Source organism: Xiphias gladius, chromosome 24 (genome assembly GCF_016859285.1).
Source record: "Xiphias gladius isolate SHS-SW01 ecotype Sanya breed wild chromosome 24, ASM1685928v1, whole genome shotgun sequence".
Taxonomy (NCBI): Eukaryota; Metazoa; Chordata; class Actinopteri; order Istiophoriformes; family Xiphiidae; genus Xiphias; species Xiphias gladius.
The window spans coordinates 16,493,634-16,508,836 of record NC_053423.1 but is presented as its reverse complement, the minus strand read 5'-3'; the positions used below and the strand labels follow the sequence as shown (position 1 = coordinate 16,508,836).

The following is a 15,203-nucleotide window of genomic DNA, read 5'->3' as shown; positions in this document are numbered from 1 at the left end:
GCCATTCAGCAGCATAACAAAAATAGTAAACATTCATCAGCCAGGGTTTATCTCACATTATGGAAAAAAATAAAATGCATATAAAACATTTATAAAATAAGCTATAGAAGATGTCTTTATTGTTGATGCCGGTGAAGCCTTCCAAGCTTTGTTGTTTAGCGATGAAGAATCAGTCTTAATGTAAGACTCTGTATAGCTACAAAATGATAATTAAATATATTAAAGCATGTTTTGACCTTTTAAAACTTGCATTTCTGTAGAAAGTGTCGGCCGTGAAGGAAAGGTTGATTGTAAGCCACTCAACAAAGGATGCAATGGTGCACCAAAGCGGCATTTTCATAATCTCGCGATAATGCAGATGTTGGCAGCCTTGCCCGTATCACGTGATGTGGGCACACCACTCGCCGCGGCTTCATTTAGAGGGACGCGACGAACGGTAAGAAATGGTTTCCATTTTTTTTTTAAAAATTGTTTACAAAAACTTAAACCCAAATTAATCACAATTCCTCACACAGATGCAGCTTTAAAGCACACAGATGCAAAAGCAAAGGAAGCACAAGGCAACACAAAATATTGTTAAAATATATGAGCACAATCATCTCACTTGTAGTTCTAGCTGTGCATGTCGACCAGCGTCTCTTGCCTCCATCCTTCTGTCAGCTAGCTCAGGCCTAACGTTAGCTGTTTTGTTTTGAATTCATTACTAGTCTGCCCGAAGCATATAAAACTCCACCCTCTAATCGGGCGTTCATTTGTTTTACAAATTTCACTGTGCCTTCAATCAGCCCAACCACCAATCTGTAAATGTGTAGCCGAAACTCCCCGATGCTTTGTACGCGGTTTAACTTGACGCCTGCTTTAGGTCTGTTACTGCTGTCTTCCACTGTAGTCGGTTCAACATTGCCAGCGAACAGTGTGTAAACAACAACAGTGTGTTCCTATGTTACAGCTCCATGTGGCTGGCCAGTGTGTGAAAGCATCAGCATGGAAATGTTGAAGATAGAGCAAGTCATTGTTGGGAGTGAAATGAGGTCCACCTCAGCGGAGATCAAGTCTGAGCCCGTTGTCACCCCTCTGCAGTCCTGTAAGCTAACATTTAAATGCATAGTTCATACATGATGTGATGCTAATTCTGATTGCTCACAGTGGACATGCTTTTCGTTCCCTGCAGTTATACAATCTGTTCCCACTATTTCGTTTTGACTATAATCATCAATCGACTTGCCATCTCATTGTGATGCAGATCAGCATGAGAGTCTGCAGTGTTTTCAGTGCTTCATCACCTTCTGTAACTCCAAAGCCAAGGAGAGACACATGAGGAAGAGTCATCGGGACCAGTACAAACAGCAGCTGCAGCAGGTAGGGAAAGACAGACCCAAAAAAAAAAGCCAGGTCAAGCTTCAAGTAAACAAACTCAGCAATACATTAGAAATAGACAACAACACTACTTCTGAATTACATAAAATCTTAGGCATTTTTGTACTGCAATTTCCTCTCTATTGCTGATGCTTGAGTTAGGATTTCCTTATGTTTAACCGATTTTCTGCCCATCATTTTGCAGACTAATACGGTTTTTACTTGTTACAAGTGTGACAAGTGCTTCACCTCCTCCGAGGAGCTCAGCCAGCACCAGGCCACCCACAGCAGAGAGGAGAAGCCCTTCTGCTGCCCTTACTGCCGGAAAAGCTTCTTTACCTTCACTGAGGTGAGGGCACAGCAGGCTGCATGTAAGCCTGTTTTTCGCACTGTAGATGTGCAGTATAGTTTGCTTGCAAAACGATAAAATAATTGTTTATCGTCTTTGATGAGTGTTTAATGTCTCAATGCAGCTGAACAAACACAGACGACATGAATGCATAGAACGACGATGTCCCTGCAGAGACTGTGGCGCCTTGTTCCCCAGTCCCTCACGACTTCGCAACCATCGCATTGCAGTGCATCCCCAGAGCCCGGTAGTGGCTGATGACATCAACACCTACCAATGCTGCAAATGTGGCCGCGGTTTCCAGACAGAAGAAGAGCTCCTGCAGCACCAGGAGAGATTTGCTAGTGATCTAAACTGTGACATTAAACTGCAAGGCAAAAAACGTGGCCGTAAACCCAAGTACACAGCTCACGGAGGGATGGTTGTCAGCAAGAAGATCAAACGGGAGGAGATAGGAGGGGGATGCAAAGGATATGATGACTCTCCAACAGAGGGATGTCCCTCCAATGAGCCGCAACCAGAGCTCAAGATCCCTTGTCCCGAAGCAGATTGTGACCTCATATTTCCTTCTGTAGCATCCTTGCGGGCACACAAGAGGGAGAAACATGGGCCTCCCACTCGCAAGACTCATGCATGCACAGAGTGTGATGAGAGCTACGCTCGGCCTGAGCAGCTCAAAGCACACATGGCCAGGGCTCACTGCTCTGGATACACCTGCCCCACCTGTGGAAAGAGCTTTGCACGAGAGAGTGCTCTAAAGGTCCACCAGAGCACCCACACTGAGGGAGAGAAGGCAGCAGAAAAAAGATAATATATGGGGAAAAGACTGCAACTTCATCCCACAGCATTCAGTTAAATGATTGTCAGAGTATTTCTTACCATATTCTGTTTAGTGTAGGAAGAAGATTTTTATGTGATTATTTTAGGGTGAGAGTTTTTGAAACAAGGTTATGCAACACAATTGTATTATGGAGGTTTGTTTTTTTTAGTAGCTTTTAGAGAGACATCCTACATTGTGAATAAAACTCTGTACCGCTCTGTACATAATTATGATTTATGTCCACTCTGAAACCATGTCACAAGGCCCTTTTTGCTGCCCATATTACCTCTGTCGTACCTGAAATGTTTTATATTCATTGTAGAGTAGCTATATCTCCCTCAAGTGTGGGAATATTTTGTATTTAACTGTATTTTATTTTCAGGAAAACTCATAAAGGTGAGAACTACACGGAGAATGTAAGTCCTAAACATAATGAAATCCAAAATCCGATAAATGGGCCAGTGTATAGGATTTTTTATTATGGGACATCAATGATGTAATCTCGGGGTCTTATTTTTCTTTCCAAAAGAAAATAATTGTTGCATTAAATAATACTTACATTTCTGTGGTGCCCTTGTCTGTCGCTTTGTGAGAGTGTGCGTGTGATTTGTTTATAAGACACTTATATGTGATTTATGAAGTATCCTGTAGATATACTATCACTGCTACCACTGAATATGCTTTATTTAGACTATGAGTTAGTATGTCATACTTATGACTTAGTAAGACTTACCATTAAGAAAAATAATGATGAATAAAACTATTAGCTTTTTTAAAATCTATTTTATTTTAAAAAGGGCATAAACAGTTGTCTATCACTATTCTCCCTGCCTGCTGTGTATTAAGCTACAAATTTTTATTTTTTTTCAAGCCTTGCAGAGAGTTAAATAGGCATTACACATGTAAGTCATATGCAGATGCACAGTATTTGCATTTCCCACTACATATGTTTCTCAAATGTAAAACCTTGATTATCAAGTAATTTACTTCAATCCTACTGATTCTTTGGAATGGTGTTTTCTGTCATATAAGAAAATAATAATAGAATCAGCTTTTTTTTCATTTGATTTTAATCTGAATTCTTAACTGAGATGGATTTGTAAACCACTAACATTGGAATACTCTATTAATGTAAGCCCACAAATTCATGATTATATGAAAAATATGACTAAAAAAACTGAATCTACCAGTAATACTGATGTGATTTTTTTTGCTTCTGTAATGCTCAGTCTGAAGTGTGTAAAGCAGTTCAAGTGAACCATATTAAAATACCACAACACTGACGGGGGGCATTCTACATAATTAGTATTGTTACTTTTGCTAATTTAACTACATTTTGATGCTAATACTGCTTTTTTTGAATGCAGGACTTTGACTTGTAATGGAGTATTTTTACATAGAGGTAATGCTACTCTCAGTCAAGTAAATGATCTGAAAACTTCCTCCAGCACTGGCACTATCTTAATGTGCGGTTTGGATTCCAGAATTTTCAATTCATGCACAAGAATTATCAAATGTTTAACCTCCTAGGGGGCCCTATTAACCTCCTCTACATGGGGCACTTTTGTTATTTCCCCAGGCACCCAGAAACCAACCTAGAGCTTAAATGATTGGTTGAGAATTCAGTTAGTCATTTGAGAGGAAATTAATTGGCAACACTGATTTTTAAATAAAAATTCACTGGTATGAGATTCTTAAATGTGAATATTTTCTACTTTTTCCAGCTTTCTGTGAGAGTAAACTCTAGATTTTTTCATTTTTAACTGCTGCTCAGTCAAAAAAAGGAATTGGAAATATGTTAACTTTGGCTGCAGGCAATAATGATGGACATTTTCTACTATTATACCTTAATCAGTTATTAAATAATTATCAAACATTTTGATGATGAAAATAATTGTTGGTTGCAGCCTCACAGTACTCCTGTGATAGAATAATACTACCTTGCCTCAGGTTTACTGTCTCACATACTCGACAGACAGACGAACATTAAAGCATTTTGATAAAAACACAACTTTAAAACAAATGAGCAAAATATAAAGATAATTTAGGTGTTAAAACTAGATGAGGTCCAAAGGATGGAGGATGGAAGACCTGCCATAGTTGATATTGTATTCTAGTGGTGCAGGTTTCTAACAAATTAGTGATTAATCAAACATGGGGCTTTTGGGGGCCCTGAGGTCTGAAAAGCTGCTCTACGCAAACGAAATCGCCCAGTGTGGCGAACAGGGGTCGTCCCAGGCCGGCGAAATTCGTTTTCCCATGATGCTCCTGTGGTTCCTTTCTATCTCGCGCCTTTGCCTTGGAGCGGTCCATCTTTCCTCTCACGTCGCTACAGTGTCCCTCCGCCAGCGCGCCGTCCGTGTTGTTGTATTAAATAATGGCGGCATCGGGAGGCGGATTATCATCTCCCGTTACCGTCGCGGGCTTGAGCACCCAAGCACCGGCCCGGGCTCGTTTCCCGGGCCGGCCGTGCACGGCTCGCAGCAGGCTGCGGTCGGAGAAACGTACCAGACGCGGAAGGTTGGGCTCGGACAACGGGGAGCTGGCTGCCGGAGGGCCGAGGCCCGTAAACATCGGGCTCGCTTTGAGCGAGGACCCGTCCCTGCTGCGCTTGCTGGGGGTGGCGGAGAAGCACAGGCGGCAGAGAGATGCGGGGTTCGACTCCAGCAACAGTGAGGAGGTGAATATGTTAACCATAGCATGTAAACTATATGGGTAACAATGCACCTAATGGGGCACATAAAGCCATTTTGTTTAAAAAAAAAAACGATATTTACAACAATTTGCTTGCTATTTACTAAAAGTATTTAAGCTAACGTAGAGCTAGTTAGCGGTAACTTAGCTTGCAAACACTAATGGGGCATTGTAGCCAACCGTCTGCCTGCAGGTTATGCTTCGGAGTGGTCGATTGGTGAATATTTACAGTCTGATTGCTTCTGCAGATATTATTAATTCATAGTCTGTTTTGAAGTAGCTGTAAATTGCAACAGCCTTACATACAGAGATCTCGTCGTAGATAAAACGTCGCTGCTGATAACTTAGGGAACGCACTCTCTACGTCGGAGCTGTCAGCTGACTGCTCGGTGTTTTTAACGTCATCTTAACGTGGAGTGCAACGGGAAAACAGACAGAAACGCTATCTAGAGGTCATAATCACAAAGCTAAATTTGGGTCATACTCTGAAAAAACTTGTCCTGTACCTTTTTTAAAAAAATAAGATTTAAGTTTTGCACGATCCATGTTTACAAACACGCATCACTCCCTTTCAATACTGAAGTTGATGAAAAGGTAATATGGAAGAAGGCTTTTCCATTTTACTCAAATTTACGGAGTCAGTCCAGTTAAAAAAAAAAGAGTAGATTTGCCTGTTAATGCTATGCATGCTGCAACACAATTTCTGCAAGCACACTTCTCTTGCGGGTTATTGCAAGTTTCGTTCCATCTGCCGATATTATAGATTGGCATTCATGAATTCAAGGCTTGTTAATTGCCATGTATGAGAGGGTCCAGGGGCACTGACTATGTTGCAGTATTGGAGTAATTTATCCCTAGGTGACAGTTACACTGTTATGTCACTTTTATTTAACTTTCATTTGAATATTAAACACTGACAAAAGCCTAGAAATATAGTCAAAAAGTTAAAACAATGTGGATTAATACCTTTTTATGTACAATATGAAAATTTAACCTGATGGTCTTTGCACAGCTCTGCTCTCCTTGTAGTTAGTGGTAAAAGCTAGAATCTAGGGCTGCAACTTACTGTTATTTTCACTATTGATTAATCATTTGATCTTTAAAATGTCAGCGAACAGTGAAAAAAATTCCATAACAAGTTCTCAGTCTTCAAAATTGTCCAATCAGCAGTCCAAAACCCCAAAGATATTCAGTTCACAACGATATGAGATAAAGACAAGCACCGACTATTCACATTTGAGGAGCTGGAACTAGAGTATTTTTGGAACTGTTGCTTGATGAATAACTTAATCAGTTTTCTAAACTATTGCAAATTAATTTTCTGTTGATTTACTAATCAACCGACTAATCATTGCTGCAATCATTCATAATATGGCACTGATATTCCACAAACAGAGAGGATTCAGATCTGTCAATGTGTGTTCATATTGTTTCTTCATAGAATCCACGGTGTGATATATCATACACATTTTAGCGCCAGCCAGGAAGATCAGTGTTTATAATGATATAATGCGAACTTGGATCTATTCATATTATCTAATCTCCAGTGCAGGGGCTTTAGTGTCTGACATTAGTCAGACTTCACTGATGCAATCCCTTTAGAGAGGCCTGTAACAGAGTCACATGGCTTATGCTAAAGCTTGTGGGGGATGCTCAACTTAATTTCATTAAATAGCTCAAGTGCTACATTACTGTTAGATTGCAGATTATCGAACTTACTAAAATTATTGTGTCTTACTAAAAATTACACATGTGCAGGCAGATGCTGACCAGGTAGAAAATGTGCTGAGTTATTTCTCATAGTTGACTCACAGATTCTAGACAAAATCTGTTGCACACTGGAAGAATAGTGGAGAGCGGTGCTGATGTCGACCCATAATTTCAATAGAGCTGATACCTAATAATCAAAAGATGACGTGTGTGAGAAATTATGAAAATTCTTTCCTGAAAACACAAAAATAATTTTTATGCCTCCGTGCCGGCGACAGCTGTGGCCGGAGGCATTATGTTTATGGGTTGTCCGTCCCTCGATCAGTCCCATGATATCTCAGGAACACCTCGAGGGAATGTCTTCAAATTTGGCACAAATGTTCACGTGGACCCAAGGATGAACTGATTATACTTTGGTAGTCAAAGGTCAAGGTCACCGTCACCTCCCAAAACATGTTTTTGGCTATAACTCAATAATTGATACGCTAATTATAGTAAAATACACTTAATACCTTTTATTAAATTCCTCCAAAGTCTTCACTACATACATTATATGAGTCCGGACAGACTTGAATGTAAACTGCAACTTGACTAGTTGACGGTTCATACAGCCGCAAGGGGGTTAATTCTAGTTCTGTTTGAGTTGCATAATGCCTGCATTTCTGGGTGTGATTTGAATTGCTCAAACTTAAGTTGTGCTTCAACATGTTATCATGATAGCAAGAAGGTGACACCTTTGTGGCAGTGATCCTCCTGCGCACTCAGAACCCTGAGCACCTGCTGAGGTGCCATTGTTTGAAAGGAAATATTTAGTAGGCAAAGCAGTTAACTGATTCATTATCTTTGTTACCATTTTCGCATCAACTCTCTAAACTATGGAAAGGTTGCATATTTAATATATGACACGTTTTTCATTATTTTGTGTCAGTTTCCATGTCTATTTTATGTAGAAGTTAATTGTCGGTTAAGTTTTAATATATGCAGTACCATAAATTTCTTCATCTGAATACTTCCAAATCTTTTGTTATAATCAATTAAATGTTACAGTTTTTCTGTTTTTCTCCAGGAGGAAGATTTCACTGGATTTGGGACCACAACAGTTCGTCCACAGAAAACTTCTGGCACCGTTCCTCGGTCTTCATCACTCAGCCAAGCAAAGTCTCCCCAAGCTTCAGACCATTCTCCGGGAACAAAGCTTCTAATTGGAAAAATTATACCCAAGAGCCCGAAACAAGCTCTAATTGGGAAAATTGTACCAAGGGTTCCTAAAGAAGGACAGGGTGTAAAAGAGACCCCAGTAGAAGACAAAGAAACACCCAAGGTGGTAATTAAACTGCACGGCAAGCAAGTACCTCTCACTGCAAAGGCCAAATGTGCAGACGAGCAGACCTCAGGTAGACAGAGCAGTACAAGATCAGCTGATTTTATCGGGAAATCAGGAGAAACAGCTGACTCAGGCAGCATGCAAAACCAAACAGCCGCAACCTCAGCTGGTGACACCAAGCAAGATAAGCTGGTGAGCGCTCTGGCAGCAGTGAAAGGCGCAGAAAAAGCTTCCAAGGTCAAAGAACGAGGCGAGGTGTCAGAGGACTCAGACACAGACCAATCCCAGCCACTGAGCTCTGTGAAACGATTGAGGGGATTTCGACTCGGGACCACCAAGCGCACATCTCAAGCAGTTGCTCTGTCATTTACATCCTTTCACAAACGGCAGAGGAAGAGAATGACTAAGGGTATGGGTGCCTCTCCTGAAGCTGGAGCTGAGGCTGGTGCTCAGAGCGGAGAGGAGGCAGCAATGCCCCTTGAGTGTAAAGCTGCAGATTCCTCTGAGAAACGAACACACAGAAGACATCAACGCAAGTCTTTGTATGGGTACAGGCGTAAGCCACCAACAGCCATTAGACGTCCAAAACTTGGTCGTAACCGCACTAGGCGTGTTTATTATACATATGTACCAGAGCCCATTCCAGCCACACTGACACAGGACGGGAACGAGCAGCAACTGCAAGTTCAGAATATCACTCCATCAGAAGGTGAAACCAGCTCCTTTTCAGAACAATTCCAACAAGGCTCCAACAACTCCTCCACCCCTGTAATGAGTGCACGGTCCTCCCGCATTATTAAAGCTCCAAAGAGGTTCTTGGACGAGGAAATGATTCCCTTTCCAAAGGGCTCTCTGTCAACGTGGCTGAAGAGTCAACAGCGAGAGGATGGAAAACCAAGTACATCACTTCATGAGTCAGGTTATGATGGCAACTCCTTACAGTCAGACAGTGACACTTTATCTGTTTTCGACAGCCCATCTACTGTGACAAAGTTCTCATCGAAGCCCAGTCCAGGCACGAGCCACCTAGAAATCTACAAGAACCTCAAAAAACTGACCTTGAAACTGGCGGAGAAAAAGAAAGGCCAGTCCGACACTCAGGGGGATTATACACATCATGGTGACGGCTTGCACCCTCATGTCAGGAAGAGGCGGAGGTCAAAGCTCATGATGGAAGAGATTGACATGGACTCTCCTGGTGTTGTGAGGAAACTAGCTGTGGTAGTGAATGCTGATGTGGAAGCGCCCTCTCATATGCCATTTGAAGATATTGGCAACAATAGTAAGGATCATTTTTTCCTTTTTGTATAATTATTTATGAAGATCTTGCTACTTAATTGTAGCCATGTTAATACAAATGCCTGTTTGTAATAGGACAAAACAGTTGATTTCGGGTTAAACTGAGAAAAAATAGGGATTTTGAGTCAGCAGAGACTTCAGACTTTGGTTAGTTTTTTATTTATGCAATTTTAAGATATATTAGCTTTATTAGACAGGGGAAATTCAAAAAAAGACAGGGAAGACTTAGAAAGACTGGATAATGAAACAAATCTCAAGGCCTGAGGATGCCGTGAAGTTTGGGGTTGTTGTTTTTTTTTAATATCTTGGAAATTGCAAAGAGATAATTTAACTCATTGAAGTGATTGCCTCACTGTTTAGTTCAGAGGTGTGTTTTTCGATAGGTGTGCCTACAATTATGAGGTGTTTGGTTTTACAGATAACCAAAGTTGCCTTAATTATGCTGTTTGGTACAGGTCAAGCAGGAAGTATGACAGCGGACAGTCAGGAGGCTTTAGAAGTCAGTGGACCCAGCCATCGAATTGGTCTCAGTGGAGCCAATAAGAGGATGCTCCACCTGCTGAAGAAAGCCAAAGTCCAGCTCATCAAGATTGATCAGCAGAAGCAGCTCAAGTTGTCACAGGTAAGAATCCAAGATCACAACTCTGTGCAAAGAAAGAAAAAAGAAAGCAAGAAAGATTTTTAAGAATTATTAAATCAATGCTCCTCAATCTGGTATATATGACTGCACATAGTTCTAAAGCCACTTTAATCTTAAATTAAGAAAGAAATTATAAATATTATAAGTCAAATATTCAGTTACTCATTATGGTATATCAATCAATTGTTTAAGTAATCTTTCTCAAGGAAACATGTTTCCAGGCTCTCACGATGATAATGTGTTGCTTTTCTCTGTTTCATATCATTGTGAATTGAATATCTTTATGTTTTGGACTGTTTGCCAGACAAAACAAGACATTTAAGGATGACACCTTAGGCTCTGGAAAATTGTTATGGTCACTTTTCACAATTTTCTGACATTTCAATGACAAAATGATTAATCAGTTGGTTGTTAAAGTAATTGACTGAATAATCTACAGTGGAAAAATTGTGAGTTCCAGCCCTACTAATTTTACATGTGCAAAAATACAACATTTCCTCTTGTAAAAAATTTTCCCATTCGAGGGGACCATCCTGTTTACTAACCAGAATCAGTCTGCCAGATACATGCTGGTAATGGCTGCTGGCCGAAACTTTCAATTGATAAGTGACATCATCCAGAATAACTATATCTAGTAAACAATGTATGTGTATGTAACATTTGTTTTGTCCATTTTAGTCTGAACTTTATAAATCTGCTGGCAAGTAACTTGGCTATTTATTTAAGAAGGTATAGTAACATAATAATGTTATAGCATCTTTTACATAAATCCTTTATTTTTCTTCCTTGTGTGCACCAAAAGTTGGGAACCAGAGAATCACAAGTGCCAGTGAGTGGAAGGAGGAGGAGGAGGAGGAGACTTGGCATATCTCCCAAAGATACTAGTCCTCAGGTAATACTTTTAACTTGAAAATGTGCATTTTTATGTTACTTGTCTGTGTTTTAATAATTCCAAGCAGCATAAGGCTGCTGCATATGTTGTATTCACCTCTGGTTTGATTCTTAGCTCGATCGTTTATTATGTGCTTGGCAAGAGCTTCTCTGTAACACTCAGGCTGCCTGTGTTTGTTTGTTTGTGTGTTTGTGTGTGCTTCCTTCTGCCATGCAGGCGCGCATAAGAAATACCAGTTAAACGCACAGTGTAAGGGGTGCTGAGGTGTGACAGAATAACCTAAAAGAACAACACTTGCTTTTGTACATAAAGCAGAGGAAAACAAACATCACCTGCTACTGTATATCCACATACCAGGAAATGGATTAAATACCACCTGATGCCATGATCGATAGAGATACAATGTCATTATTTATCCTTTGTACTTTAGGCTTTACCAGTGGCAACATATCACGTTGTCAGTGAAATGTCAGACTAGATTTCAAAAGGAGGTTTATTTATGTACAACTTGTGAATTGATAATTTGTTTATATCCAAATATGTCCTTTTTTTTGTTTGTTTGTGTGCAGGAGCAGCCGCTGGGTGGTCCGAGGATCAAACATGTCTGTCGGGCAGCAGCAGTCGCTTTGGGGCAGCCCCGTGCCATGGTCCCAGATGATATTCCCAGACTCAGCGCCCTGCCACTGCATGAGAGAGAGGGCATCGCCTTCTCTCCCACAGCAGAAGGTATAGTGCATCTACATGTGTTGTTTTTAAGCAGAATGCAGAAATTAACTTCCCTTTGGTTTTACTAAGAGAAGGGTGAGCACTTTGTTCCATTTAGCATTGCACTGTCTATGTGTAATGATTTTAACCAAGGTTTAATAATTTTACTTTTTTTTACATTTTAAGCAAGTCAGAATTAACATGTTAAAAATTTAATTTGTAATAGTAAATCGCATTTAAACTAAACTTAGTTTGCATATTATTTAGAAGGTCAAATGAGTTCCCCCTTTTCCTTTGGACCAACAAAGTATACCAGTAAATACAGGAGGGAAGGCAGAGCAGTCATGGTCTTTGATAATATGAGGGAAATGATGCTGCTAAAAGATATGCTTAATATGCTTATTCTCTGTTTAACTCATCCTCCTTGGTTAGGATCTGGTTGAAATGTCCAGAGACTGACCCATAACACGATAAAACACAAAGGAGGGACCTCAACCAAAGAGGACTTGATCACTCACTTTGGTAGAGGGTCTATGCAGGTCTTGAAAAGTCTTAAAAAGCATTGAATTCAGTTTCCTTTTTAAAAAAAAAAGCTTTTGAAGGTATAAAAACGTCTTAAATTTTTTCTTATTATTATTTTTTTTTTACAAAAGTCATTGTTGCCTGCAGTAGGTAGTAATGTTAGTCATAAAATGTTTTTATATCCCATTGCAGGCTGTTGGGAGACGTTGCACACCTATGAACTAAATTGAAGGATTGTTGCTACAGTGAATTGTAGTGCAGGAGGCTGTTCAAGCGTTTCTTTTGTGGAGTTTCAGTTGACACCTGTCAGACCTGTAGCAAACACTATCACTACGGCTAATGACAGTAGCAGGGAAGCTCAAATGTTCATTTTAGCAAAAACTTAAATGAGCTCATATGAGTGAATCATTTTTGATTGGTTCATCCATCCATCCATATATAGATGAATATATGGCTGCCGATACATGGCAAGAAATTGAAGTACAGAAATACTAAAGATACTGTATGTTTTGAAACCGTGTCAGCATTGCTCAGTACATTTTTTGGTTGAAATTGTTTAAAAAACAAATTGAAAAGTGTTTATTAATGTAATGGGTTGTATAAAGAAAATGAATATTGTGTAATCGGATTTTTGAATCTCTCAAATATCAATATAGGTGTCAAAAATGTCCTGTCCCTGCTGGTTTTCCATCATAATTTCATAGTTTGGGCATTGTGATCATGAAACAATTATTAAATTTCATTCTATTTAGTATTAAAAAGGTCTAAAAAGGGCTAAAAAGGACAAGTTCAGAAGCTTACATCCCCACAGAAAATTGCAAGGTGTGTTGCATCAACTGTTGCAGGAGGAGTTACTACAACCCTAGAATAGTCAGGATTGATACTGTATATAAAAATGCTCTAAAGTAGGTTAACTGTTTTTCAGTCCAATGTATGAAAATGGTTCATAAGCATTGTCCAAACTTACATTTATATCTCCCATTTTTTGTTTGGCAAAGCTGCTCTGCTAGTCCACTATAATGAAAAAAATCACTGGCTAAAATATTCTTTCAAACTGGCAAAATTAAGCTTCTGCAGTTATAATCACACACCTAAAAAAATAGAATTTCTTTTGTAAGAGGGCACAATTTTGATTGCTTTTGGCAAACTTAACCTGCTGAGCAAATAAAAAACTGCTTTGTTAGCTCAATGTAGTTGTAACTAAAATATTTGCCAGCAAAAATATCTTTTGTCACACACAGATTAGCCACCGCTGTTGGAAAGCTATACCCAACACTGGTCAAGTGAGCATCACTCAGTATGAGGTGAGGAAGTGCTGTTTAACAAATAGACTCACTGCCCTTAATTTTGTCTCCTAATGAACACATCTAGTGCCTTTGGGGAAAAACTGATCCTTATACAAGGTTATTCCAGCTACATTATTCATTTAAAATTATGACAGTCACCACCTCTGAGAATTTTTTTTTTTTCTTCCCCTCTCGGTGTGAAGTTGCTTTGTGCCAGCTCACATTAAAATATTACCAATGGAGGATGCAAGAGATTATCAGGGTCATTTCAAGAATAGTTTTTAAATCTGTAAAGGTCAGGCAGGGGAATTTCAACCAGCAATGGCTTTTTCTCAGGCTCCTGATGTGTTCATCCAATCACTCTATGCTCGAGTGACTTCTAGATGTCCCACACTTAAAGGAGCCAATAGTAATCTGTAGCTATAGAAACTAGGCTTGCTTGATGGACAAAAGACTAGTTAATGAGATCAAATTAGTATATAAGCACCTCCAATCACAGAGACCTATCATGTCTCCTGCAGACTGAATACTAAGTTCTGGCATCCAAAGATGTCGCCCCCACTTCACATGTACGTAATGATGTCTGAAATGTCTGTTGTAGCTCTTTTACCCATCCTCTCTGTCTCTCGCTTGCAGATGTGGCAGATGATGACGATGACATCTCTGATCAGGGCAGGGCTCAGTGGGTTGTCTCTCAGGAAAACATCCAGCGGAGGAGGAGGGGGAGGGGGAAGGGCCACAAGTTCAGAAAGAGGAAGATATTGAGTCATTATTCATCCGGGGGAGTCCGTGCCCGGCGCTGTGGACGCTGCAAAGGCTGTTTGATAGAGGAGGACTGCGCAAAGTGTGTCAACTGCCTCGATAAGCCCAAATTTGGAGGGCCCAACACCAAGCGGCAATGTTGCATGTAAGTTAAACTGATCAGAAATTCATGTTTTTGTTTTTCAGAGGGAAGCTGGTGAATATGCTGATTTTACTGCACAAGATTACTTTGTGGCATGGACATTTCTCACAGACCAGTTGTGAGCTATTGATGAACTTTTAGGAAATGTTTTAAAGACATTGCCAATTCTTGCCAACTCGCATAGAATGCCTGCAAGACCAATACCCAAATAAGTCAACTTTTTAAATAAATATGAAGATCTTAAAGGATCAATGTGTACGATTTATGGGGATGTATTGGCAGAAATGGAATATAGCATTCATAATTATGTTTTCATTCAGGCATAATCACCTGAAACTAAGAATTGTGTTTTCGTTAGCTTAGAATGAGCCCTTTATATCTACATAGGGAGTGGGTCCTCGTCCGCGGAGCTCGCTATGTTGCTCCGCCATGTTTCTACAGTAGCCCAGAGCGGACGAGCCAAACACGGGCTCTAGAGAGGGCCTTTCACATCTTTAATTTCACCTGAAGGCCAATGTAGGTTCTCCTGAACGCTTGGAAAGGGACGGGTAAGGGGACGGATATTCAGCTGGTTGCAATCTGCGACCTCACCACTAGATGCCCTTAAATCCTCCACACTGGTCCTTTAATTTTTTCCGAACTTGTCTTTGAAAATGTACTGTGCGCGATCAGATGTGTGGCAATTTGAAGATAGTTCTCAAT

At 40.1% G+C, this 15,203-nt stretch overlaps 2 protein-coding genes across 4 annotated transcripts in view; both read left to right on the top strand.

The window, feature by feature from the left end:
• The first annotated feature begins 374 nt into the window (after positions 1 to 374).
• On the top strand, positions 375 to 3,088 carry LOC120786007 (oocyte zinc finger protein XlCOF7.1-like). 3 transcript variants are annotated; one of them, XM_040121064.1, is made up of 5 exons: positions 375 to 436; positions 932 to 1,084; positions 1,244 to 1,359; positions 1,562 to 1,705; positions 1,830 to 3,088. In XM_040121064.1, the coding sequence occupies exons 2-5, from the start codon at positions 985 to 987 to the stop codon at positions 2,514 to 2,516; spliced, it is 1,047 nt and encodes a 348-aa protein (XP_039976998.1). In that variant the 5' UTR covers positions 375 to 436; positions 932 to 984; the 3' UTR covers positions 2,517 to 3,088. The 3 variants fall into 3 exon arrangements, with proteins under 3 accessions (XP_039976998.1, XP_039976997.1, XP_039976996.1); XM_040121063.1 differs by having other exon boundaries at positions 377 to 436; positions 950 to 1,084; XM_040121062.1 differs by lacking the exon at positions 375 to 436 and adding an exon at positions 463 to 862 and having other exon boundaries at positions 950 to 1,084.
• Positions 3,089 to 4,902: 1,814 nt separating this feature from the next.
• The window catches only part of kmt2ba (lysine (K)-specific methyltransferase 2Ba), a 31,226-nt gene continuing 20,925 nt past the window's right edge, over positions 4,903 to 15,203 (top strand). The window contains exons 1-6 of the mRNA XM_040121881.1: positions 4,903 to 5,205; positions 7,996 to 9,535; positions 10,008 to 10,174; positions 10,995 to 11,084; positions 11,654 to 11,810; positions 14,234 to 14,504. Of these exons, the coding sequence (XP_039977815.1) occupies positions 4,903 to 5,205; positions 7,996 to 9,535; positions 10,008 to 10,174; positions 10,995 to 11,084; positions 11,654 to 11,810; positions 14,234 to 14,504 (2,528 nt within the window). The remainder of the gene's footprint in view (positions 5,206 to 7,995; positions 9,536 to 10,007; positions 10,175 to 10,994; positions 11,085 to 11,653; positions 11,811 to 14,233; positions 14,505 to 15,203) is intronic.